Below are 24,079 nucleotides of genomic sequence, written 5' to 3'. Positions count from 1 at the left end.
TGCCAAGAGCACCGGCATGGAAGTATTAATCGGTACCGAGGGTGTCGACACCGATGGGACAGTGTGAGGCTCGGACCGGTCTCGGACCGGAAGGTGCGGTGCCAGCAACGCCGGCAACAGTTGTTGGAGCTGTTGTTGCAGCTGCTCCTTGAACTGTGTTTGGAGTATGGCCGCGATGCGGTCATCCAGGGGAGGCACCGGTACCGCTTTTTTCTTCTTCGGTACCATAGGTGCCGCTCTACGCTCCGGCGATGAGGAGGCCGATGATGAGGCACTCACTGAGATCGGAGCAGAGCGTTTGCGGGGCCGGTGCGGTGCCGGGAGGGCCGGTGTTGCAACCGTGGCAGGAGGGCGCTCAAGGGAAGTGGGAGGCTTCTTAGCCGGCTTACCTGGGCCCAACGACCCCGAGGAAGGGTCCAGTGGTGTCGATGTCGTCGGTGCCAACTTTTGTGGTGCCGTCGACGTCGCAGCCGGTTCCATTGCAGATCCAGTACCAAACAAAATATTTTGCTGGATCTGCCGATTTTTCAAAGTACGCTTTTTAAGCGTAGCACAGCGGGTGCAGGTGTCAGCCCGATGCTCTGGACCCAAGTACTGGAGGCACCAATTGTGTGGGTCGGTGAGGGAGATCGGGCGTGCACACCGCTGGCACTTCTTAAAACCCGGTTGAGGGGGCATGAAGGGAAACATGGCCTCCGCAAAATCGAATCCGGAGGCCTGTATGGTGGCAACAGGCCCCGCCGGGGCCGGCCTGAAAAAATAAGGAAAACTCGAAGAGTTTTCTTTTTGAAAACAAAAATAAAGGGAATCCAATAAGAAAAATAGGAAAAAAGTGAGAAAATACGCGAGTGGGAAGGCAAAAATTAGTTTTTCAACGGCCGTTGAAAACACATGCGTCTTCTTCGCTCCGCGGAAACGAAGAAACTGGGGACCACGCACTCCTCCGTCGGGCGGGAAGGCACTCGCGCATGCGTGGTGCGGCCAACTAGAACTTTCTAGTTAAAAAGGTCCGTACCGGGGCTCCGTCGGTGACGTTGCCCATGCATTAAGAATATGCTGCCTGCTTGTCTTGGGATAACATTCATGTCTCCTTGGGAGCAGGCATAAATATTAGCATGCAAAATATGTACGAGTCTACATTTAAAAAAAAAAAAAGCCTATATTTCTTTTTTTAACTCCTATAGGATTGAAAAGGATTTTGGAGGCAAACTTAGGGTTACCACATGTACAGACTTGTCCTCTTTCTAGCATTCCGTTGGGTATCTGGGCAGCATTTTCGATAGCTGTCTTTTTGCCTGGATTCTCGCAGTTTGGGTGGCTGTTTGGGTCACCTGACTTGCATCCCTCTTTTCTACTCGGTCAAGCACCAAAACCCAGTCTCCAACCTGAAAATGACACATTTGGCCAAAACCTGAGTATTTCTTAAACTTACGTTGCTCTGTAGAGATCAAAGCGGCCTTTGTCCTGTATGTGGAACATCAGATCGCCCCCGTTCAGAAACTCCATAACAAAGAACAGATGCTCCTATTCATAAAAGAAAGCAGAACTGTATTGCTCAGATACTGTAGCTGGAAGACCGTCCATAGTTCTGCCCCAGTCCGGAATGTCTCAGCCGGGCCCCACCGCCTGCTCTACCAACTGGTTCATAGACGCCCAGGAAGAGAGGTGTTTGTCTCTCCCTTCACTAAAAGCTGGATGGCTCAACTGATGACTGGTCTTCCCATTCAGACAATGGACAAGAGGAAAGATTCTTTTGAAAAGGGGACAGGTGTGTGTTACGGGGAGACTCTGAGGAATGCACAATGCTCCGTCAACCTGGTAAAAAGTACTGGGTTGGGAGCAAATTTCTTTGACAGGGCTATGCTCATAGAAATAGCATGCAAATCATATGCACGTTATTTGTGCAGGGTAGCCCCATAAAAGAGGGGGTGGAACCAGCTCAGAAGAGCAATTGCTACACACAGCTGCTCCTCCCTCCCATCGCTCCTGTTGGCTCAGTTTTTAAAGTCCCGCTGATGCTCTCACTGCCGGCTGATCTGATCATGGCTCCGAAGCCATGATCAGCTGAGCCGGCAGGGGAAGCCCCAAAGCGCTGATCGGCAGCTTCTGGAGCTGCGATCAGCTGAGCAGCAGGGAAAGCCCTGAACAGCTGAGCAATAGAGGAATCCCGGAAGCTGCTCAGCTGGGGACTTTTTTTTTTTTTTAAAATGGGTGTAGTTGTTGTGTGTCTCACATAAGACACACAGCATGTAGCGGCAGGTCCAGACCTGCTGAAAATTTTTGCCCTGTAAAGGGGAGGGGGGTTTCCCTTTTCTGCATCACAAGGAGAGCTCGTTTAAATACTAATGGGTTCTAAAGGGCAGAAATGGACTTTCCTTACACATTATATTAGTGGTGCTTCAATCAGTCCTCAGGCTTCCCATAGGGCTTAAATACTAATGAGCTCCTTCTGATGCATTTGCATAGGGTTCTCGGAGGCTGCTATGAGGATTGGTAGCAGCCCCCCGAGAACCTTCTTGAACATCAGCAGGAGAGCTTCCGTGCCAGTAAGACTACTTTAACTAGTCTTACAGGCACAGAAAGCTTTTGAGCATCGGGGCCTGAATGGGTTTACACAGCGCAATGATGGTCAATTCTGTTCTCAGCAGCTATTCTTTGCAGGCATTTGGTCTTATGGATACAGTTTATTTTTCTAGCTTGGTTAACTTAAAACTTGACTCTTTTGTGCTTCCTTATCATCAGAGTGGAGAAACTCTGGTACAGAGAAAGAGCATTCTTCAGTTTTGGCTCAATAATCAAACCTGCCTCAAGTCAGGGATATTTGTTCGATTCCCAGAAAGACACATACACGAAAAATCCCCCATCATAAATAATAATAACAGTTTATATACCGCAGGACTGTAAAGTTCTATGCGGTTTACAAAGATTGAAAGATGGTGCAAATTGATTGAACTTAATAGAAGTGAAAAAAGTGGTTAATAGGTCAAGAGAACTGTTATTGAAGAGAAAGAGTTGTACGGGTCAACTGTCTAGATACTTCAGGAATAGCTGTGTTTTTAGGCTCTTCCTGAATTCCTCATAAGTAGTGGGCGAAAGCAATTGTTCTAGATCTTTACCCCATAATGCTGCCTGATGTGAGAGAAGGTGTTGATAGTGTTTTTTGAGTTTACATCCTCTAACTGGGGGGGAAATGAAGTTCGAATGTGAGCTTCTCTTATGCCTGTTGGCTGAGGAGAAAAGGTCAGTTATGTATTTAGGGGCTAGACCATATAGTACTTTAAAGTAGAAACAGGCGAACTTAAACTTTACGCGTGCCTCCATTGGTAGCCAGTGCAACTGTCGGTAGTAAGGTGTCACGTGATCAAACTTCTTCAGCCCAAAAATTAGTCTAACCGCTGCATTTTGCATTAATTGTAATCGTCGCATATTCTTTTGGGAAATTGCTAAATAGGCGATGTTACAGTAGTCAAGTTGACTCAGTACGAGGGATTGTACCAGAATTCTGAATGCTGACACATCAAAATATGCTCTAATGGATCGAAGTTTCTAGAGAGTGAAAAAACCCTTTCTGATTAAGGAGTCTACTTGGTCTTTCATGGTCAGGCATTAATCCAGAGTTACACCCAATACCGCTGGATCAATGCCTGACCCTGGTTGATACAGGCAGGCAGTTAAATTAGAGTGGGAAGTTGGTAGAAAGATTGAACCTTTCTTCATGCATTAACTTTACTCAATAATTAGCATTACAAGTTGGTAGCTTTAGATTACTAAATTATCCTGGTATGAGAAATACAGCCCTGAAGCCTTCCTCTTGAACTTTGACCATGTGGATTTTCATTTGTTTGAAATCTAACCCATTCAGATCAGCTGCTGCACAAATAGAGACCTGGAATCCCAGCTAGAAACCCAAAAACAATCCTAATTATTGCACCAATGTCTAGGCTGCAATTGTATAAATGCGTTTGTAATTTGACCTACTGCAAGCTACAATCACTTAATAATTACCAGCCTAGAAATCAGTACAATAATTAGGATTGAAAGCAGCAAATCAAGAAAGACGATTTAGCTCTCGTATGCTCAGAGAAAAGAGACTCAACCATACCCTCTAGGGATTCAAGACAAAGTTCCTGCAGAACCGGAACGTACACAGGTAGGGCTAGTCTCAGTTAGGGCGCTGGTCTTTGACCAAAAGGACCGCCGCGTGAGCGGACTGCTGGGCACGATGGACCACTGGTCTGACCCAGCAGGGGCAATTCTTATGTTCTTATTGCAGAGTGATTTTCTTTTACTGTGCTATGCTATTTGTGCAGAGTAGCCCCATAAAAGAGGGGAGGAACTGGGCTTGGTACCTGTTCAGATGAGTCATCACTAGGCAATCAAATTTTGCTCACTGGCTGACCCTTTATGCAGGCATTGTTTGCCGAAACATGGCTTGTATTGTTTCAATAAAGACAAATCCCTGCTTACCGTGGCCCTTTGTGCTTTTTTTTTTGGCAGCATGTTGATTGAAATAAGTCAGGTGACCAATTATGCTCTTTTTAAAATCAGCGATTAAGAGGAAAATAACCCAAAACCGCGGACTTTAGAAGGCACAAGTGAAAAAACTTCACGCAGAGAGTCGAAGACGGACTTCTCGGCTATGCGGAAAAGTAAGAACTGAGGAGACGTGCCCTAGTCTGGGCGGGAAGGCACTCGCACATGCGCGGTGCAGGCGACTCGAAACTTCGAGTTTCTTCAAGCAAGACTGCTTGTGAGGCGTCCGCTTTGGGGCTCCGTTGGATCACGTCACCCATTAGTGAGAAAAGCTGCCTGCTTGTCCTGGGATAAAAACTATTTTGTTCCACAAACCATATTATTGCTAAAATGAATACTACATTATGCTAATGTACTGGAATTCTGTACTTTGTGGCATTACACATAAGTGCAGCTTTCTTTTTGTAATCAGTCTTGAACCCTGTGTGGGTGTAGAAACAAGACGGCAGGTAAAGGCCAAATGGCCCGTCTAGTCTGCCCATCCGCAGTAACCATTATCCCTTTCTCTGAGACATCCCAGGCCCTCTTGAATTCTATAGGAGACAAATGTAATGTGGCACCAGGACTGCAATTTTTTCCCCATCTTTTAGATTTCTTTCTAGTAATAAAGCAAAGGGAAGGCAGTACCTTGGTCTGAAAAGTGCAGTAGACATGCGTAAGAAACGGATTATCCCACGCAAGAGCAAGGACGCGCTTCTCCACCATGGTACATTCCACATCGTCATCAATCAACACCACATCCTTTTTCAGAGCTTTCACAGCAAAATATTCGTTCTTCCCCTTGAGTTCCGCAAGTAGCACCTGTGGGGAGAAAAGCAGTCACAAGTCGAGCAGGAAGCTAGTTAAATGAGACTGTCTCTAATAACAAAGATGTTTAACTTCAAAAGTTAGCCTGATAAACCCAGAGCTTTTCAAATCCACCCTCTCTCAACCAGATGCTCCCTGGCTACATTTTGGTCCATATTCTATAAACGGTGCCTATGTTAAGTCCAAAATACCGATTAAAAGAGCTTTTAAGACAAATTTCAAGGTGCCTAAAAAGATTTAAGAAACATGAACATAAACAAATTTTTATAGGACCCCTGAGGAAGGCTGTAATAGCCAAAACACAGACCGCGATGCATCCGTTTGATTCCCACACTGGCACAGATCTTTGTTGCACCATCTGTTGATAGGACAATTTGGCATTTTTGTTTGTACCTGCTGAACTAAACCTCAGCTCTGGGTTACATCTGCAGTACTGACTTTGGCATTGAGTCATTTTACACATTCATCAATTTTATTTCAATGATTGTTTAAATAAACCTGGTTCATCCAGCTCATCGACTCCACTTCTCTATTTGTTTTTGAGACACGCGATAAGCCTCTGTTTTAGGCCCCGTTTGTAGAATCAGAGCCTTACTGCTCATTCCTAAAGGTTTATGAGCCCAAAAAGATGAGTAAGCAGAAACAGATTGGTATATTAAACAGCAGGTGTGCTCTATCAACCCGATCCTACAAAGAAGCTATTAATGAGAATGGAGAAAGACACAGAGAATCCTGCCTACAGGGATACAAAGAGAGAACACTGCAGACAATGTGGCACTTGTGTATCTCTATGGATGGATGGACTTTGAGGTCAATTTAAAAAAAAAAAATCACCTGTGCCTAATTTAGCAGGCTCAAAAAGACTCATCTAAATGTAGCTAGCTATATATGCATCTTGCAGCCTCTACGCTGCAAGAAGCCCTGCTTGATTAAGTAGGACTCAAATTTTAGGTTTAATAGTTTTCCATGCTTGTGTAAGAGTATGCTTAAAATGCAGGGTGGACCAATCAGAAAGCACAGTTACTTACCGTAACAGGTGTTATCCAGGGACAGCAGGCAGATATTCTTGACTGATGGGTGACGGCACCGACGGAGCCCCGGTACGGACACTTTTAGAGTGATTGCACTCTAAGAACTTGGAAAGTTCTAGCAGGCCGCACCGCGCACGCGCGAGTGCCTTCCCGCCCGACAGAGGCGCGCGGTCCCCAGTTAGGATAAGCCAGCTAAGAAGCCAAACTGGGGAGGTGGGTGGGACACAAGAATATCTGCCTGCTGTCCCTGGATGACACCTGTTACGGTAAGTAACTGTGCTTTATCCCAGGACAAGCAGGCAGCATATTCTTGATTGATGGGTGACCTCCAAGCTAACAAAAAGAGGGATGGAAGGAAGGTTGGCCATTAGGAAAACAAATTTTGCTAAACAGATTGGCCGAAGTGTCCATCCCGTCTGGAGAATGTATCCAGACAATAGTGAGATGTAAAAGTGTGAACTGAGGACCATGTAGCAGCCGTGCAGATTTCCTCAATAGGCGTGGAACGGAGGAAAGCCACAGATGCTGCCATAGCTCTAACTCTATGGGCCGTGACAGAACCTTCCAGTGTCAGTCCGGACTGAGCATAACAAAATGAAATGCACGCTGCAAGCCAATTTGGCAACGTACGTTTAGTAACAGGACGTCCTAATTTATTCAGATCAAAGGACAGAAAGAGTTGGGGAGATGATCTGTGGGGCTTAGTACGCTCTAAATAGTAAGCTAGAGCCCGCTTACAGTCCAAAGTATGCAGAGCCTGTTCTCCAGAATGCGAGTGAGGTTTCGGAAAGAAGACAGGTAGTACAATAGATTGGTTGAGATGGAATTCAGAGACAACCTTAGGGAGAAACTTTGGATGTGTACGCAGAACCACCTTGTCATGATGAAAGACAGTAAAAGGTGGATCTGCAACTAGTGCATGTAGCTCACTGACCCTCCTGGCAGAGGTAAGAGCAATAAGGAAAAGTACCTTCCAAGTGAGAAACTTGAAAGAAGCGGTAGCCAAAGGTTCAAATGGAGGCTTCATTAAGGCGGAAAGAACTACATTGAGATCCCAGAGAACAGGAGGGGCTTTAAGAGGTGGTTTCACATTGAAAAGACCCCGCATGAATCTAGACACCAAGGGATGAGCTGAGAGGAGTTTTCCATGAACTGGCTCATGAAAAGCCGCAATAGCACTGAGGTGAACTCTGATGGAAGTAGACTTGAGGCCAGAGTCAGACAAAGAAAGAAGATAATCCAACAACGTTTCCACTGCGAGGGAAGTGGGATCAAAATGATGAAGAAGACACCAGGAAGAAAATCGAGTCCACTTCTGATGGTAACATTGTAGAGTGGCCGGTTTCCTGGATGCGTCCAGAATGGAGCGAACGGGCTGAGACAAAAGAGTATCATTCGAAGTCAGCCCGAGAGATACCAAGCTGTCAGGTGCAGAGACTGGAGGTTGGGATGCAGAAGGGTCTCCTGATGTTGCGTAAGCAGAGACGGAAACAGTGGAAGAAGAAAATGCTCCCTGGAACTGAGTTGAAGTAGAAGGGAGAACCAATGTTGCCTGGGCCACCGTGGAGCAATCAGAATCATGGTGGCTCGTTCCCTCTTGAGCTTGAACAAGGTTCTTAACATGAGAGGCAGAGGAGGGAAAGCGTACAGGAACAGATTGGACCAATCGAGGAGAAATGCATCCGCTGTCAGACGGTGAGGAGAGTAGAATCTGGAGCAGAAGAGGGGCAGCTGGTGATTGTGAGGAGCTGCAAAGAGGTCTATCTGAGGAGTGCCCCACTGAGCGAAGATGGACTGAAGAGTCAAAGGATCGAGTGTCCACTCGTGAGGCTGGAGAATTCTGCTGAGCTTGTCTGCTAAGGAATTCTGTTCTCCCTGGATGTAGATAGCTTTCAGGAATAGTTGGTGATCTGTGGCCCAAGCCCAAATCTTCTGGGCTTCCTGGCACAAGAGGCGAGAGCCTGTCCCACCCTGCTTGTTGATGTAGTACATCGCAACTTGTTTGTCTGTGCACAGCAGGAGGACCTGAGGAAAGAGAAGATGTTGGAAGGCCTTGAGGGCATAAAACATCGCTCTGAGTTCCAGGAAATTGATGTGATGTTTCATTTCCTGGGCTGTCCAAAGTCCTTGAGTTTGGAATTCGTTCAAATGAGCTCCCCAGGCATAAGGGGAGGCATCGGTGGTGATAACAAGTTGATGCGGAGGTAGATGAAACAGAAGACCTCTGGAGAGATTTGAGGATATCAACCACCATTGTAGAGACTGACGAAGAGATGATGTCACAGATATGTGTCGTGAGCAAGGATCCGTCGCTTGGGACCACTGGGTAGCTAGGGTCCATTGAGGAGTGCGCAGGGGTGTGACATGAACTGTGGAGGCCATGTGACCCAAGAGTATCATCATTTGCTTGGCAGAGATGGAACTTTGTGGAAGCACCTGCTGACATAGAGATTGAAGAGTTTGAAGACGGTTGGATGGCAGGAATGCTCTCATGAGGACTGTGTTCAGCACCGCTGCAATGAATTGAAGTTTCTGAGTGGGGATGAGATGAGATTTGGGTAGATTGATCTCGAACCCCAGAAGTTGTAGAAACAGGATGGCTTGGTTGGTGGCCAGGAGCACTGTTTGAGATGAATTGGCCTTGATTAACCAATCGTCCAGATAAGGAAAGACTTGAAGGTGGTGAGAGCGTAGAAAGGCAGCCACCACAATCAGACATTTGGTGAATACTCTTGGAGAGGAGGCAAGATCGAAGGGCAGCACCTTGTATTGGTAATGACAATGATTGATCATGAAGCGGAGGTACTGTCTGGAGGCCAGATTGACCGGAATGTGAGTGTATGCCTCTTTGAGATCGAGGGAGCATAGCCATTTGCCCTGATAGAGAAGAGGGTAAAGAGTGGCCAGAGAAAGCATTCTGAATTTTTCTTTGACCAAGCATTTGTTGAGATCGCGAAGATCTAGAATGGGTCTGAGATCTCCTGTTTTTTTTGGGACCAGAAAATAACGGGAGTAGAATCCCTGCCCCTTCTGATCTAGAGGAACTTCCTCTATGGCGTTCAGGAGGAGGAGGGATTGAACCTCCTGAAGAAGGAGAGAAGACTGAAAGGTGTTCAAAGCAGACTCTCTTGGCAGACTTTGTGCAGGACGTGTCTGAAAGTTGAGAGAGTAGCCATGGCGGATGATGTTGAGGACCCACTGATCCGATGTGATGTTCTCCCAACGGCTGATGTAACAAGAAAGACGTCCTCCTATGGGTCGAGGGAGATGGACAGATGGTGGAATACTGGCTATGCCCTGGAGAATCACATCAAAAGGGTTGGGTAGACTTTTGTGGTGGAGGAGGCTTCACCTGTTGCTGCTGAGCTGGCCTAGGTGGTTGTCACTGTTGCTGGCGCTGACGTCTAGGCTGTTGAGTAGCCGGTGGCAAGGGACGGGCAGCATAACGGCACTGGTAGGCAGATTGTTGGCGAAAAGGCCGAGCAGGAGGGTTCTTTTTCTTAGTCTTCAGGAGAGTATCCCACCGAGTCTCATGGGCAGACAGCTTTTGTGTAGTGGAATCCATGAACTCTCCGAAGAGCTCATCCCCCAAGCAGGGAGCATTTGCTAGATGGTCTTGATGATTTACATCGAGCTCTGAGACTCTGAGCCATGCCAACCGACGCATGGCAACAGACATAGCCGTGGCCCTAGAAGTCAATTCAAAAGTGTCATAAATTGACCGAACTAGGAACTTGCGTAACTGGAGAAGAGAGGAAGAACAGGCATGAAAAGCAGATTTCTTGCGGTCAGGGAGGTACTTTTCAAAAGTAGCCATGTTTTGAATGAGGTGCTATGAAAAATGAAAAGCGTAGTTCCCTGACCTATTGGCTAACATGGCATTCTGATATAAACGTTTGCCAAATTTGTCCATGGCTTTTCCTTCTCTGCCAGGAGGGACTGAGGCATACACACTAGCTCCCGCTGATTTCTTAAGTGTGGATTCTACCAAAAGAGACTCATGCGGGAGCTGAAGTTTGTCAAAACCAGGAATAGGGATAACCTTGTATATGGAGTCCAATTTACGAGGAGCTCCTGGTACAGTCAGGGGAGTCTCTAAATTTTTATAAAAAGTCTCTCGTAAGATGTCATGGAGAGGAAGTTTGAGAAATTCCCTTGGAGGCTGGTCAAAGTCCAGAGCATCAAGGAATGCCTTGGATTTTTTCGACTCAGCCTCCAAGGGAATAGAAAGAGATTCACACATCTCTTTTAAGAAAGAGGTAAAAGATGTGGAATCCTGTTTAGAAGAGGGATCAGCAAAAGTTGATCCTCTTCATCAGAGGAACACTCACCCTCAGACAGAAAGGGCTCTTCAGAGTCACCCCACAAATCAGGGTCCCGAATCTGAGAGCCACGGTCTCGAGACTCCGGAGTGGAGGGTTCCAGGTGTCGGGTTTTGCGCGCCGACTTACCCGACCTCATAGACACGGTACCAGGAGATGTGACATGCTGCGTCGGTACCGAAGTCTGCACCGCCTGGTGTTGAGCTCTCGGTTCCGGTGCTAAGATTGGCATCGAAGTCGAGGAAGCAGTGTGAACCGGTACCGACAAAGTGGATGCCGATAAAAGAGGGCGCTCCACTGTCGGTACCAGAGGCTCAGACCGGACCGGGACTGGAAGGCTCGGTGTCAAAAGTGCGGGAAGGAGTTGTTGCAACTGCTCCTTAAGTTGCACTTGCAGGACAGCAGCAATCCGCTCGTCCAGCGAAGGCACCGGTACCGCCTTTTTCTTCTGCGGTACCTGTGGTGCCGCTCTACGCTCCGAGGATGAGGAACCCGATGTCGAGGAGCTCACCTCAATAGGAGCGGAGCGCTTCCGTGGGCGCCTCGAGGTCGGCAGGATTGGACTCGCTGCTACTGAGACCGCAGGACGCTCCAACGGGGAAGGCTTCTTAGCCGGCTTACCTGCGGGGTGCGACTCCGGCGCGGTATCGTGCGGTGTCGACGAAGTAGGTGCCGACTGAGATGGGGCTGATGTCGGTGCTGTGGAATCAGACATCTCGGCGCCAAATAACAACCGCTGTTGGATCTGGCAGTTTTTTAGAGTTCTCTTCTTTAAAGTCGCACAGCGGGTGCAGGTGGACGCTCGATGGTCAGGACCAAGACACTGCAGACACCAGTTGTGCGGGTCTGTCAGTGAAATTGGTCGCTTCTGCCAAATCGAAGGCCGAGGCCTCGATGATGGCAACAGGCCCCGCCGGGCCGAACCGAAAGAAATGAAGAAAAAACTAAAGTTTTTTGTTTTTTTTTATAAACTAAAGAAAAGAAAAGAAATAAAGGAAACTTTATTTCCAAAAGGGTTTACGCGAGCGGGAAGGCGATTACAAAAAAATCTTTCAACAGCCGTTGAAAGAGACGCGTCTTCTTAGCTCCGCGGAAACTAAGAAACTGGGGACCGCGCGCCTCTGTCGGGCGGGAACGCACTCGTGCGTGCGCGGTGCGGCCTGCTAGAACTTTCCAAGTTCTTAGAGTGCAATCACTCTAAAATTGTCCGTACCGGGGCTCCATCGGTGCCGTCACCCATCAGTCAAGAATATGCTGCCTGCTTGTCCTGGGATAAGGCTGTTTGTCCCATTTAGTTCCGCCCCCAACGCTGAAGAACGCCAAGGTGCCATGATTAATCACCTTCTGAAGAACGCAGAGGATCAGCGCATCAAACAGTGAGTTCCGTTTGTTTCTTTTTCATAAATTTTTGGGGAGTGTGGACAGAGGATTTATTTTGAGTTTATCGTTTTCCAGTTTTCTTGCTATGTGAGACCTTGTAGCCCTGAAGTAGCATGGCAGCTATGAAACGATCGTTGGCTGGCCACACATAGATTTTTTAAATCTGAAGTATCTGCACAAGTGAACTGCCATTTATCCCTTATGTTTTTCTTAAGCCATAAATTTGATACAGCACTTAAGAACATAAGAATTGCTGCTGCTGGGTCAGACCAGTGGTCCATCATGCTCACGCGGCAGCCCTTAGGTCAAAGACCAGTGCCCTGAGACTAGCCCTACCTGCGTACGTTCCGGTTCAGCAGGAACTTGTCCAACTTTGTCTTGATGTATGGATGGGGAGCAGTTTTTCCTCACCCATGTAACTGATGCTTTTTCTTTCGTTCACTTACAGATGGTATCACACTAGATTGTTTTTGTGTAGTGATGTGGTGTCCTATGCTTAAAATGCTATTTTACATATAACTGTTTTAATTATTATTATTATTAACGTAATACATATTAATAACAAAGCCCTTTGTAACATAGAAACATAGAAAATGATGGCAGAAAAGGGCCACGGCCCACCACGTCTGCCCACTCTAATGAACCACCCCCCCTAATTTCTTCCATGAAGAGATCCCACATGCTTATCCCATTTTTTCTTAAAATCTGGCATGCTGCTTGCCTCTATTACCTGCAGTGGAAGATCATTCCAATGATCAACCACCCTTTCGGTGAAGAAATACTTCCTGGTGTCGCTATGAAATCTCCCACCCGTGATTTTCAACAGGTGCCCTCTTGTTGTCGTTGGTCCTTTAAGAAAAAAGATATCTTCTTCCACCTCGATACGGCCCATGACATTTTTGAACGTCTCGATCATGTCTCCCCTCTCTCTGAGCTCCTCAAGTGAATATAGCTTCAACTTACCCAGCCGTTCCTCATATGGGAGATTCTTAAGTCCCGAGACCATTCTGGTTGCCATTCGCTGAACCAACTCAACTCTCAGCACATCTTTTTGGTAATGTGGCCTCCAGAACTGTACACAATATTCCAGATGAGGTCTCACCATGGATCTGTACGTGAGGCTCTAAGCTGTAGCTTCTCTAGTTCATCAATAAATCCAGCCCTGCCAGATGGTGCTGAAAATTCAGCAAGAGCTGGCTATGCAACTAAGTGCTTTTGCTCCCACCACATTTAAAGGGGCTTATGTAGAATACATTACATTAGTGATTTTTATTCTGCCATTACCTTGCAGTTCAAGGTGGATTACACAAGAGATTATCTGGACATTTCCAGGAGAGTTACAAAGTAGAGCAGGTTACTTCGGGGGAGATCTGGACATTGTATCAGGATCAATACAAGATAGATAATTTAGTTAGAAGGTTGTGGGATCTGGGGGAGATTGAAATGCTTCCCACGGTATTAGTTTGTCTTGATGGATTTCTTGAATGTTGTGCTGTCCTCCAGTTCACCTGCTTCCTCCTCTTTTCCCCATTGTAATTTAAATCTCAGGGCAAGAAGAGCTTCTAATGTGGAAAATCAGGAGAACAATTGCCATGCTAAAAGGAAGCACGATGGACTCGCAATTGGTCCCAAATCAAAAAATACTATGCAATTTTTAAGCTTTTTTGGTAGCACTTACTATTGGAGTAAAGATTTCAGTGCAAGAGCAAAAGGGTCACCTGAGGTAAAATGCACCACTTCACCTCAGATAATACTTTTCAGCTAGCGTTGCCATATTTGTGAAGACAAAAAAAAAATAAAAAAAAAAGACATGACCCTGCCCACACTCCATCCACAGCCCCACCCACCCATTTCTTTGGTCCTCTTTAGGGTTACCAGATTTTCCCGAAGGAAAATCTGGATCCATGGCTACGCCCCCAGACCTGCCCAGTTTCACCGAGTCATGCCCCATCCCCACCCCATTAACCTGTTTGTATGTTGGGACAGCATCTGCTCTTCTGGAGGCTGTTATAGGGGAAAACACCCTCCAGGGATTTAAAACAAAGTCGGACGGGTTCCTGTTGAACCAGAACGTACGCAGGTATGGCTGGTCTCAGGGCGCTGGTCTTTGACCTGGGGGCCACCGTGGGAGCGGACTGCTGGGCATGATGGACCACTGATCTGATCCAGCAGTGGCAAATTCTTATGTCCTTGTGCGACACAATGACGTCACTTGCATGCACCCATGCCAATCACAACAAAGAATGATGCTTGTCTGGGCGGTTGTATCCTTCCTCACACAGATGCTCCCAACGCCGACAGACTCTTGCGTACGCAATGTTCATGTCATCTATTCTAGGGTATACTTCTGAAGGGAATTTTTAAAAATCAAGTAAAATTCTGGAATCTCTCGTGGCACACAGTTTGAGAGACATCGCTCTAGCATATTAAGGGTCCATTGAGGAATTCTGAGATGAAGTCTGGCAAAAGGCGTCACATGAACTGTAGAGGCCATGTGGCCCAGGAGGACCATCATGTGTCTCGCTGAGATGGACTGGCGAGAAGACACAGACTGGCAGAGATTGACGCATGCTAAATGCTCAGACACCCATAGAATATAATGGATGCCTTAGCATTTAGCGTGTGCTAAATTGGTTAGCGTACCTTAATAAAAAGGCCCTTAAATGCAGGTGAAACAACCTGCTTTTTTCCCCTGTGTTTAAAATTGTTCCAAAGGTAATGTTGATGTGTAATTTTAGACTGGAAGCCAACAGCGATTGTCCTTCACCTTTTGGATTTGGAGAAAAAGAAATCTTTGGAAATCTACTACGGTGACCCATATAGAATACCATATGTTGTGCATGTTGCATGGTTCGCTTAGATCCACCCATTTAAGTCTGCCACTGACTTGCCGTAAATGCTTGCACCTAAATTTATCCATGCAACATGCACAACGTATGGTATTCTATATGGGTCACAGTAGTAGATTTAAGATTTTTATACTTAGATCCAAAAACAATCCTAGTACAGGCATATTAGTACAGTTTTACACTACCATTCTGTTAAAAATTGGGGTGCCCAGATGCAATTGTCAATTAGTGCTTTCTGCACAGATTAGAATGACTAAGGGCCCCTTTTACAGTAAACGCACCAAAGCCCATTCAATTCTTTTTTTTTTTCCCATTATTTTTTATTTTCAAATTTTACATAAAGTGTACAACATAATAAAATACAATTGATAAATACACAATATCACTTTTATATCTAATACATCATGTTCTAAATATATTTTCTCCCTCTCCCTCCCCCCACCCTTCTATTAATTTTCAATCATACATTGCATATTATATATCATATTATATCATATTATGTAAAAATTATTTTCATTACCTCCCCTCTATGTGTGTCACTCAAAAATTATTAAAAAGAAGAAAAGAAGAAGAAAAATTCTATTGTTTATTCATTGCAATATTTTATCAATGGCCCCCATATTTTTATAAATTTAGTATATTTCTCTCTTTGTATTGCTATTGCTCTTTCCATTTTGTATATATGACAAATTGTATTCCACCAAAATGTATAATTTAGGTTTTTATAATTCTTCCAGTTGTTAGTTATATGTTGAATGGCAACTCCTGTCATAATTAATAAAAGCTTGTTATTTTCTGGTGTAATTTGACTTTTTTTCCTCATCATCATTCCAAATAATATTGTATCATATGATATTGATATATGATTTTCCATCAATTTATTAATTTGTGGCCAAATTGAATTCCAAAAACTTTTAATGTAGGGACAATGATACAATAAGTGATCTAATGTCCCTGGTTCTAGATTACAGTGCCAGCATCTATTAGATTTAGAACTGTCTAATTTTTGTAAACGTGTAGGGGTCCAAAAAGCTCTATGTAATAAAAAGAACCAAGTTTGTCTCATAGACGCTGACACTGTACATCTCATTCTCCAAGACCAAATTAGTGGCCATTGAGATGCATTAATTTGATGCTTAATCTCAATGCTCCAAATATCTCTTAGACCATTTTTTGGTTTTTTATTCAAATATCCAGATATTAATTTATACCACAATGCGGCTTGATGTCCTAGGAAGTCTGCTTGAAAGCATAAGAACTTTAAACTATATTGATTATTCAATGTTTTCCATTCAGGGAACCTAACCTGAATGGCCTGCTTCAATTGCAACCATTTAAAACTTTGTGTTTTACTAAGACCAAATCTATGTTGCAATTGTGGAAAATCCAGCAATTTACCTTCTGAAATAACATCATCTAGAGATCTAATGCCTGCAATAATCCAGTTCTTCCAAAGGATTTGAGCTCCGTCAATTTTGATCTTGGAGTTTATCCATAAAGATTGATTAGTTGATTTGTTTATTGGGATAGGTGTTAATTTACTAATAAATCTCAACGTTTTCCAAGTATCCATTAATATTTTATTTTCTCTGTATCTTTTAGGTATATTAATACTTGGCAGATGAACTAAATTTAGGGGAAACATAAGGCGCCATTCCAAATATAACCAATCTGGTGAATTATCTATAAGTTCTGGGAGGATCCAATACATACCCTGACGTAGAATATAGGCTTGATGGTACCTATAGAAATTTGGAAAATTTACCCCTCCCTCCTTAATTGATTTTTGCAAAGTTACTAAAGCTATTCTAGGTGTTTTACCAAGCCAAAGAAATTTTGTTAATATGCTATTAAGTTTTTTATAAAAGGACCCCTGAAAATAAATAGGTATCATACTCATTTGGTAGCAAACTACAGGTAACATCATCATTTTAATAGTTTGAACTCTTCCCCACCAAGAAATATGTAAGGGGTTCCATTGCTTACATAACTCCGTAACTTTTTTTAATACTTGTTTTTCATTCTCTTTTACAGTATCTTCAATTGTATTTTTAACTTGAATGCCAAGATATTTAAATCCTTCTTCTTTCCATATGAATGGAAAAGTGTCAAATAATCCTTTTACACAATGAATATTTAAAGGTATAATTTCAGATTTATTCCAATTAATTTTATAACCTGAAAATTTGCCAAATTTATCAATTAATTCCAATAAAGAAGATAAGGTAGACTCTGGATTTCTCAAATAAAGCAAAATATCATCAGCATAAGCTGAAATTTTATATTCCATATCTGAATATGGAATACCCTGTATCTCCCCCGTTTGTTGTATTGCTAACAATAAGGGTTCCAATACTACATCAAATAACAAAGGAGATAAAGGACAACCTTGTCTAACTCCCCTCTGCAATTGAAAACCATCAGATATCATATTATTAATATTTAATCTTGCAATTGGGAAGCTATACAATGTTTTTACCATTTGTATAAATCCAGAACCTATACCAAACCATTCTAAAGCCTGATACATAAAATTCCATTCTACCCTATCAAATGCTTTTTCAGCATCCAATGAAACTGCAAAAACCGGTTCATCCATTTTTTTTGATAAATTTAACATGTGAAACAATAATCTAGAGTTATTAGAGGAATGTCTTTTAGCAACGAAATCCCGTTTGATGCATATCTATAATATGTGGGAGAGCTTTGGCTAATCTCAAAGCCAAAATTTTCGCCAAAAGTTTATTATCCACATTTATCAAAGATATAGGCCTGTAGTTTGAAACCAAAGTAGGATCTTTATTTGGCTTAGGCAAAACAATTACTATTGATTCAGCCATAGTACCTTTAATATCACCTTTTATAAGTTGTGTCTGATATAAATTTAGTAAAAATGGGGAAAGGACATTTTGAAATGTTTTATAAAATTCTACTGTATATCCATCACCACCTGGAGCGGATCCAACTCTAAGAGATCTCAATGCTGTTTCTAATTCTTTATAATGATATAGGTTCATCTAAACTCCGTTTTATATGATCAGGAACCTTAGGTCCATTAATTAAATCTAAAAATTTTTTACCATCTTTTTGTCTATCAAAATAAGGCTCGGAAGAATACAGGTCCTTATAAAATTTTAGAAATTGTTTTAAAATTATATTTGTTTGATTTGTTATTATACCATTATCATCTTTTATTCCAATTATATTAGTTCTTCTTTTTTTTGCTTTAAGATAGTTTGCCAATAATCTTCCCGCCTTATTAGAATTTCCATAATACATTGTTTGCTTGGAGAACAAATCTTTTCTTATCATTTTTGAAGTTAATTCATTATATTTACCTTTTGCTTTCAAAAGATCTTGCAAAACTTCATATTCCCATTTACTTACCAATTTAGCTTCTAATATTTTTATTTCTTTTTCTAATTCTATATATTGTATTTTAATCTGTTTCCTAACAAAAGCTGAATATGATATAATATTACCCCTCATAGTTGCTTTAAATGCATCCCATACATTCTCAATAGATGTATCCTCCACTAAATTTATTTGAAAGAAATCGTTAATTTGTGTTTTAAAATTTTCCAAAAATTTGTCATCCACAAGCAATGCATTATCAAATCTCCAAAGAGGTCTACCATTCTCTAATTGATCTAATTGTAATTCTATCCATACTCCCGCATGATCCTAAATAATAATAGGATCTATGGAAGCTTTAATCACCTGTTGCACTTTATTTGTTGAAACAAAAATATAATCTATTCTTGAAAATGATTTATGAACCTGTGAACAAAATGAAAATTCCTGATCATTAAAATGAAGAATACGCCATATATCTTTCAAATCACATGATTGAACCAAATTATCTAAACCTAAAGATTTTATACTTTTACCTGGTTTTTTATCCAATAATGGATCCATTACAGCATTAAAATCTCCAGCCACCACTAAATTAGAAGCAGCCAGTGGTAATAACATATTCTGTAACTTTTTAAAAAATTCTGATTGATTCGAATTAGGGGCATATATATTAAACAACGTCAGGGCATTATTTCCCATACCTACATCAATATGTATCCATCTTCCATGTGGATCTGAATTTATTACCTTAATCTTGGCCATACATTTTTTATTTATAAGAATTGCTACCCCTGCTTTTTTACCCTCTGCTGGAGCAAAAAAACATTCTTTTATCCACCCACCCGTTAGTTTCTGTGATTCCTTTATATTAAGATGGGTCTCCTGCAGACAGTAAATATCCGCATTTTGCTTTTTTAAAAATGCTAATACTTTTTTCCTTTTGATAACATGATTCAGGCCATTGACATTAATAGAGTATATCTTAAAAGTCATTATATATTCTAATACTTATAATTATAATCTTCTTCCCTTCTTCTTTGATATTTAAAATCCAAAAAATATTCTCTATGACACACATATTTACCCCTAAAGTATCCAATCCCTTATTAATCTTTTCTTTAATCATTCTAATAAATCCCATCTTTTTCCCTCCCTTTCCCACCCAATATAATGACTGCTTAAGGACACGCATTGGAACAGCAATCCGAAACATTCCCCTTCCCTCTAGGCAACTAATATTTAATCATCATTCCCTTCTATCTATCTATATTTATCTTTACTATTTTTAATCATTTTTTGTTCTTAACATTTCATTAATGTATCTTTGTTCTTTCATCAATTTTTAATTTATATTTTCCTAGTATTATAATTTACATCATAAATTTATATCTTAAACATATATTTAATATGGTATTGATATTTTTCCTATATCTAATATTTATTTCTCTTTATATTTTTATTGTCTTTTCTTTAGTTCATGTTTTCCTTTCTTCAGTATTTCAATGTCACATATTTATATAAATTTTCACAATGTCATCAAAACCAATCTTATTGTTTTATGTTAAAATGTCATAGGTTCTGATTTTGAAAGAAAGGCTTTTAGTTTCTCTGGATCTTCAAAATACAAAGATTTATCTCCAGACGATACTCTCATTTTTGCCGGATAATATAATCCGTATTTATATCCCTTTTCTTTTAGTTGAGGTCTCATGTCTAATAGTCTCTTTCTTTTATTTGCTGTGTTTTTTGCAAAATCCGGCAAAAACCATATTCTGGATCATTTGTAGTTTAGATTTTTGTCTTTTTTGGCAGCATTTAATATTTCTAATGCTTGTTGGTATCTAAGCATTTTGAATATTAGCGGTCTTGGCCTGCCTTTATTTTCTACAGTTTTTACTGGGATCCTATGCGCTCTTTCTATTTCTAGTGGTTGTTTTAAGTCCAGTTGTAAAATTTTTGGAATTAAATTTTCTAAAAATTGTATAGCGTTTTTCCCTTCTAAATTTTCTTGTATTCCAAAAAGTTTAATATTTTTCCTTCTTCCTCGATTTTCATAGTCTTCCAGTTGATCTTTCAATTTATTTAGTTCCAGACTATCATTTTTGCATCTGTTTGTTTCACCTTCTATGACCTCCATTTTGTTTTCTAAGACAGTTGTTCTTTTGTTATTTACTTCCATTTGTCTATGGATATTTAATATTTCTTCCTTCATTTCAGCCATATTGGTCACATTTTCCTTAAGTATTTGTTTAATTTGTCTCAATTCTTCCATAACTTCTTCTTTACTCAATGTGTCAGGTACTTCAGCAGGAAGTGGGATCTTACTTGGTGTAGTTTGATCCTGCTTCTGTCTTTTTGCTGACATACCAGCTTCATTTTTATTTTGTCTGGTACTTGCCATGCTGTTGTTTTCCTTTTTCGTGGATTTTATTTTCTTCACAGTTGTTAGGAATCACAAAATCTCTTTCAGTCAAAATTCTTAGTAATCTGTCTTTGATATCTTATTACACCAGCTATAGAACTGCATTGAAACTTTTCCTCCGTTAGTCAATTCAAATTTTTATCAGCCTGTCTTCACTGCCTCTCCTTATCAGCACAGAGAAAAGCTGGCAAAAGAAGCAATTACCTTCCTCTCAGTCCCTTTTTTAATCCATTTCTTCTAGTATGTCTACAAGTTTCAATAGCTCACCGCTCCAGTTCTGAGAAAGCCGTGATCTTTTGTCAGTTCAAATTTTCAACAATCTTTTTTCACCTCTGTGTCACTTCAAAAAAAAAAAAACCGGCAAAAAATTAATCTCTCTGTCTCTTTCCAGCGGTACATTCAGATTGTCTCCGTTGATAGATTCCTCCAGTTATCTGTCCGATGTCGCGTCGATCCAACGCTGAAAAAAAAAATGGCAATCTCACCCTTGGTTCTCCTCTTTCAGGATCTCCCTGACTTTTCACCCCTAGGGCTCCGACTTAGCGCTGTCAGGAGAAGGCTGTATCAAACTGTCACAATTCCAAAATCAACCGTCAGTAGCCTCACAATAAGATCGGCTTCCTTCTCAACTGTTAATCAGTTTTAGCACAGAGAAATAACAACACTCTTTAGTTTTCAAGCTTCTTTTTCAATATCTTACCCAGGCTTGGCAGTTTATAATATCAGGCTGATGTCTTTTACGCTGAGTTTATTTCAAATATGCCTCGTCGCTCCAGCTATTATCATCCTGTCATGAAAAAACCCGGCATAAGGAGAAACAGACCTTTTCTCTTTACTTTCCTCCTTCAGACTTTATTTGATTCTCAGGCAGTATATTTTCAACAATCTTTAAACTTATATCTTTCAACTTCGCTTCGTTCCAGCACTGAGGAAAAAAACGGCACTCTGAATTCTCCGCTCTCACTCTCTCAGGCTTCACATCAACTCTAGTATAAGCGGGTAACAATAAACTTTCACAAGTTCAGCTTCGCTAGTAATAATAATTATTTTTTTTTGATGAAGGGATTAAATTTTTCTATCTTTTGTTGCCCAGATGAAGAGGAGCTTTGCGATCACACGTCCATTCGTGTTCGCGTTAAGCCACGCCCCCCAGCCCATTCAATTCTTATAGGCTTCAGTGTGTTTGTGGCAGCTTTGCTACCGCGGCTGCGTCACAGGGGCCCTAAATGGAGCAATTCTATAATGAGGCACCTCTTTTTTCTTCAACACCTAGCACTGTTGGTTTCTCCACCCTCAGCCTTGCTATTCCACGGGGTTAAATTTACCCCGCCCCCCCAAAGGGATCTCTCTGTCTCCATCCCGTCCCATTCCTTGTCCTCATCTGTGTTCGAGACTTGTGAGGTTAATACAGAGCTTGCAGGAATGGGACAGAGATATTGAGATCCCGCGGGGCTAGGGACAAATTTGTCCCCGTGTCATTCTCCGCATGGAAGGCTTTACATGTTGCTGGATGGGAGCCTACGGTACTGTCTTGGTGGTTCAACTCTGCTTTCTGCAGCCTCTGCCACAGAAGTAAAAAAATGCAGAGGCTGACAGTAGACCGAGACCACCAAGAACTTTCCAATTTCCCCAATGTGACCCATGACTTTACCATCTAACGGGGTAGAGAGTGCTGAGCTGAATATGTATTTAAAGACTTGGTGGGTTGCAGAACTTTTCTGCCCCCCTAGGCACAGAATTTACCCCAAGCTCTGCTCTCTGGCTTTGTCACGTACCTTTCCGAAGCTGCCCTTGCCGAGAACTTTGTGAAAGACGAACTTTTCGACGGCAATCCGGCTACTTATGCTGGATATTCGAATGGGCGGCTTGGGTGTGTTTCCTTCCCACAGTTTATCATATTGATTGTCTGCCAAAAGGAATAATTGCATTAATTTGTTTCCTGTTTGGATTAGAAGCCTAGAGGGTTAGTTACCAACTTATGTATTATTTTACCACAAGTTGTTTTATTTTAAATGTATTATCTGGGATAAGTGCATCACAGATATTTGTATTGTGTTCAGTGGCTTACTAGACAGATGATTGAGGAAGGGAGCGGGCAGTGGCCCTGAGTCCAAAGTGGGCGGGTGCTAAATTTTCTTCCCGCCATGCCCCATGCCTTCCGCCCAAATGCAAAATATAAATACCGAAGTTGGCGGTCTTCCCAAAGACTAGAACACTTCAAGCTCTGCAACAGTTAGGGTGTATCGTAGAATGTCATGCAAAACAGGGCGATTATGTGGAAAAGTGATATAATTTGCTTTTGAGATAGTTAATAAATAGTGTTTAAAAAAATAAGAGTGTGGAAAAATTTGAAGATCCCTCGTAATTTTATATCAATTTAGAGGAGCTGTATTTTTTTTTGGTCTGGTCCATGCTCAGAGCATGTTATTCTGTATTTTTTTCCTTCAGAATGTATGTCAAATGTAATGAAGCAGTAGCAAACCTTGCCAATTCCACCCCTTGTGGGCTGTGTTCTTTATTCAAGAAGGGCCAAGCAAATTTTGTAAATCAGAAATATCTTCATTAGGGCCACAAGTCAAATCTCCTCGAATAATAATAAGCTGTTAATGATTTTAACAGGAGTTGCCATCCAACAAATAACATACAACTGGAAAGACTACAGGGGGTTGAATTACTATTTCTGGTGGAGTTCGGTGAGTCATGTGTATGAAATGGAAAAAACATTGGCGATTAAGAGAGGATATTATAAGAAATTTAAAGATGTGTGGGGACCATTAATTGATTACTATAATAAATAAATGAATTTATCCCCATTTAGTATGTATAGGGTGGGAGGGTGGATTGGTGGGTTTTATGACATTAGGATGAGTAGTTACAAAAATATTTGGAAAGGGAGGGAGGGGAGGTAATTTATGGTATAAGATGATTGTAAAGTTTCAAGTGAAGAATGTATAGTATGACTTGATTTATTGTACACTTGTTTGTATAATGTAAAAAGGAATAAAGATATTAAAAAAAAAAGAAAGAAATATCTTCATTGTGCCGTGAGGCCTGTTCTTGTACTTTACGGTCACTTATTTGAGATGCTTCCTTAAATCATATCTAAATCTATCTGGAGGGGCCTGAAATTGTCAGAACTAGGGTTACCAGAAGTCCGGAATTCCCTGGACATGTCGGCGCCTCCAGACGGCTTTTCAAAACCCAGCACTTTGTCCAGGTTTTGAAAAGCTTCCAGCTGGCAGCGACACCGGGAGGGCATCTCTACGCAAGCGCATATGCAATGCGGTGACATCACATGTATGTGCGAATCATCGCATCACATCATCATCGCATCACACCTGTGCATGCACAGATGCCCTCCCGACAAGTGATCAGGTT

The 24,079-nt window shown here is 41.9% G+C and overlaps 1 protein-coding gene across 4 annotated transcripts in view; it reads right to left on the bottom strand.

Moving 5' to 3' along the window:
* Nucleotides 1–24,079, bottom strand: part of PRKCD (protein kinase C delta) — a 185,230-nt gene that overhangs the window by 14,847 nt on the left and 146,304 nt on the right. For 3 of the 4 annotated variants that reach the window (XM_033926560.1, XM_033926559.1, XM_033926561.1), the window contains 3 exons: nucleotides 22,477–22,607; nucleotides 5,161–5,334; nucleotides 1,433–1,524 (listed from right to left, as the gene is read on the bottom strand). In XM_033926560.1, coding sequence (XP_033782451.1) covers nucleotides 1,433–1,524; nucleotides 5,161–5,334; nucleotides 22,477–22,607 — 397 coding nt within the window. The remainder of the gene's footprint in view (nucleotides 1–1,432; nucleotides 1,525–5,160; nucleotides 5,335–22,476; nucleotides 22,608–24,079) is intronic. The other variant, XM_033926562.1, reaches the window with a different exon arrangement.

Source organism: Geotrypetes seraphini, chromosome 17 (assembly GCF_902459505.1).
Source record: "Geotrypetes seraphini chromosome 17, aGeoSer1.1, whole genome shotgun sequence".
NCBI lineage: Eukaryota > Metazoa > Chordata > Amphibia > Gymnophiona > Dermophiidae > Geotrypetes > Geotrypetes seraphini.
The sequence above is the reverse complement of the archived record's forward strand: the minus strand, read 5'-3'. Positions and strand labels throughout refer to the sequence as shown.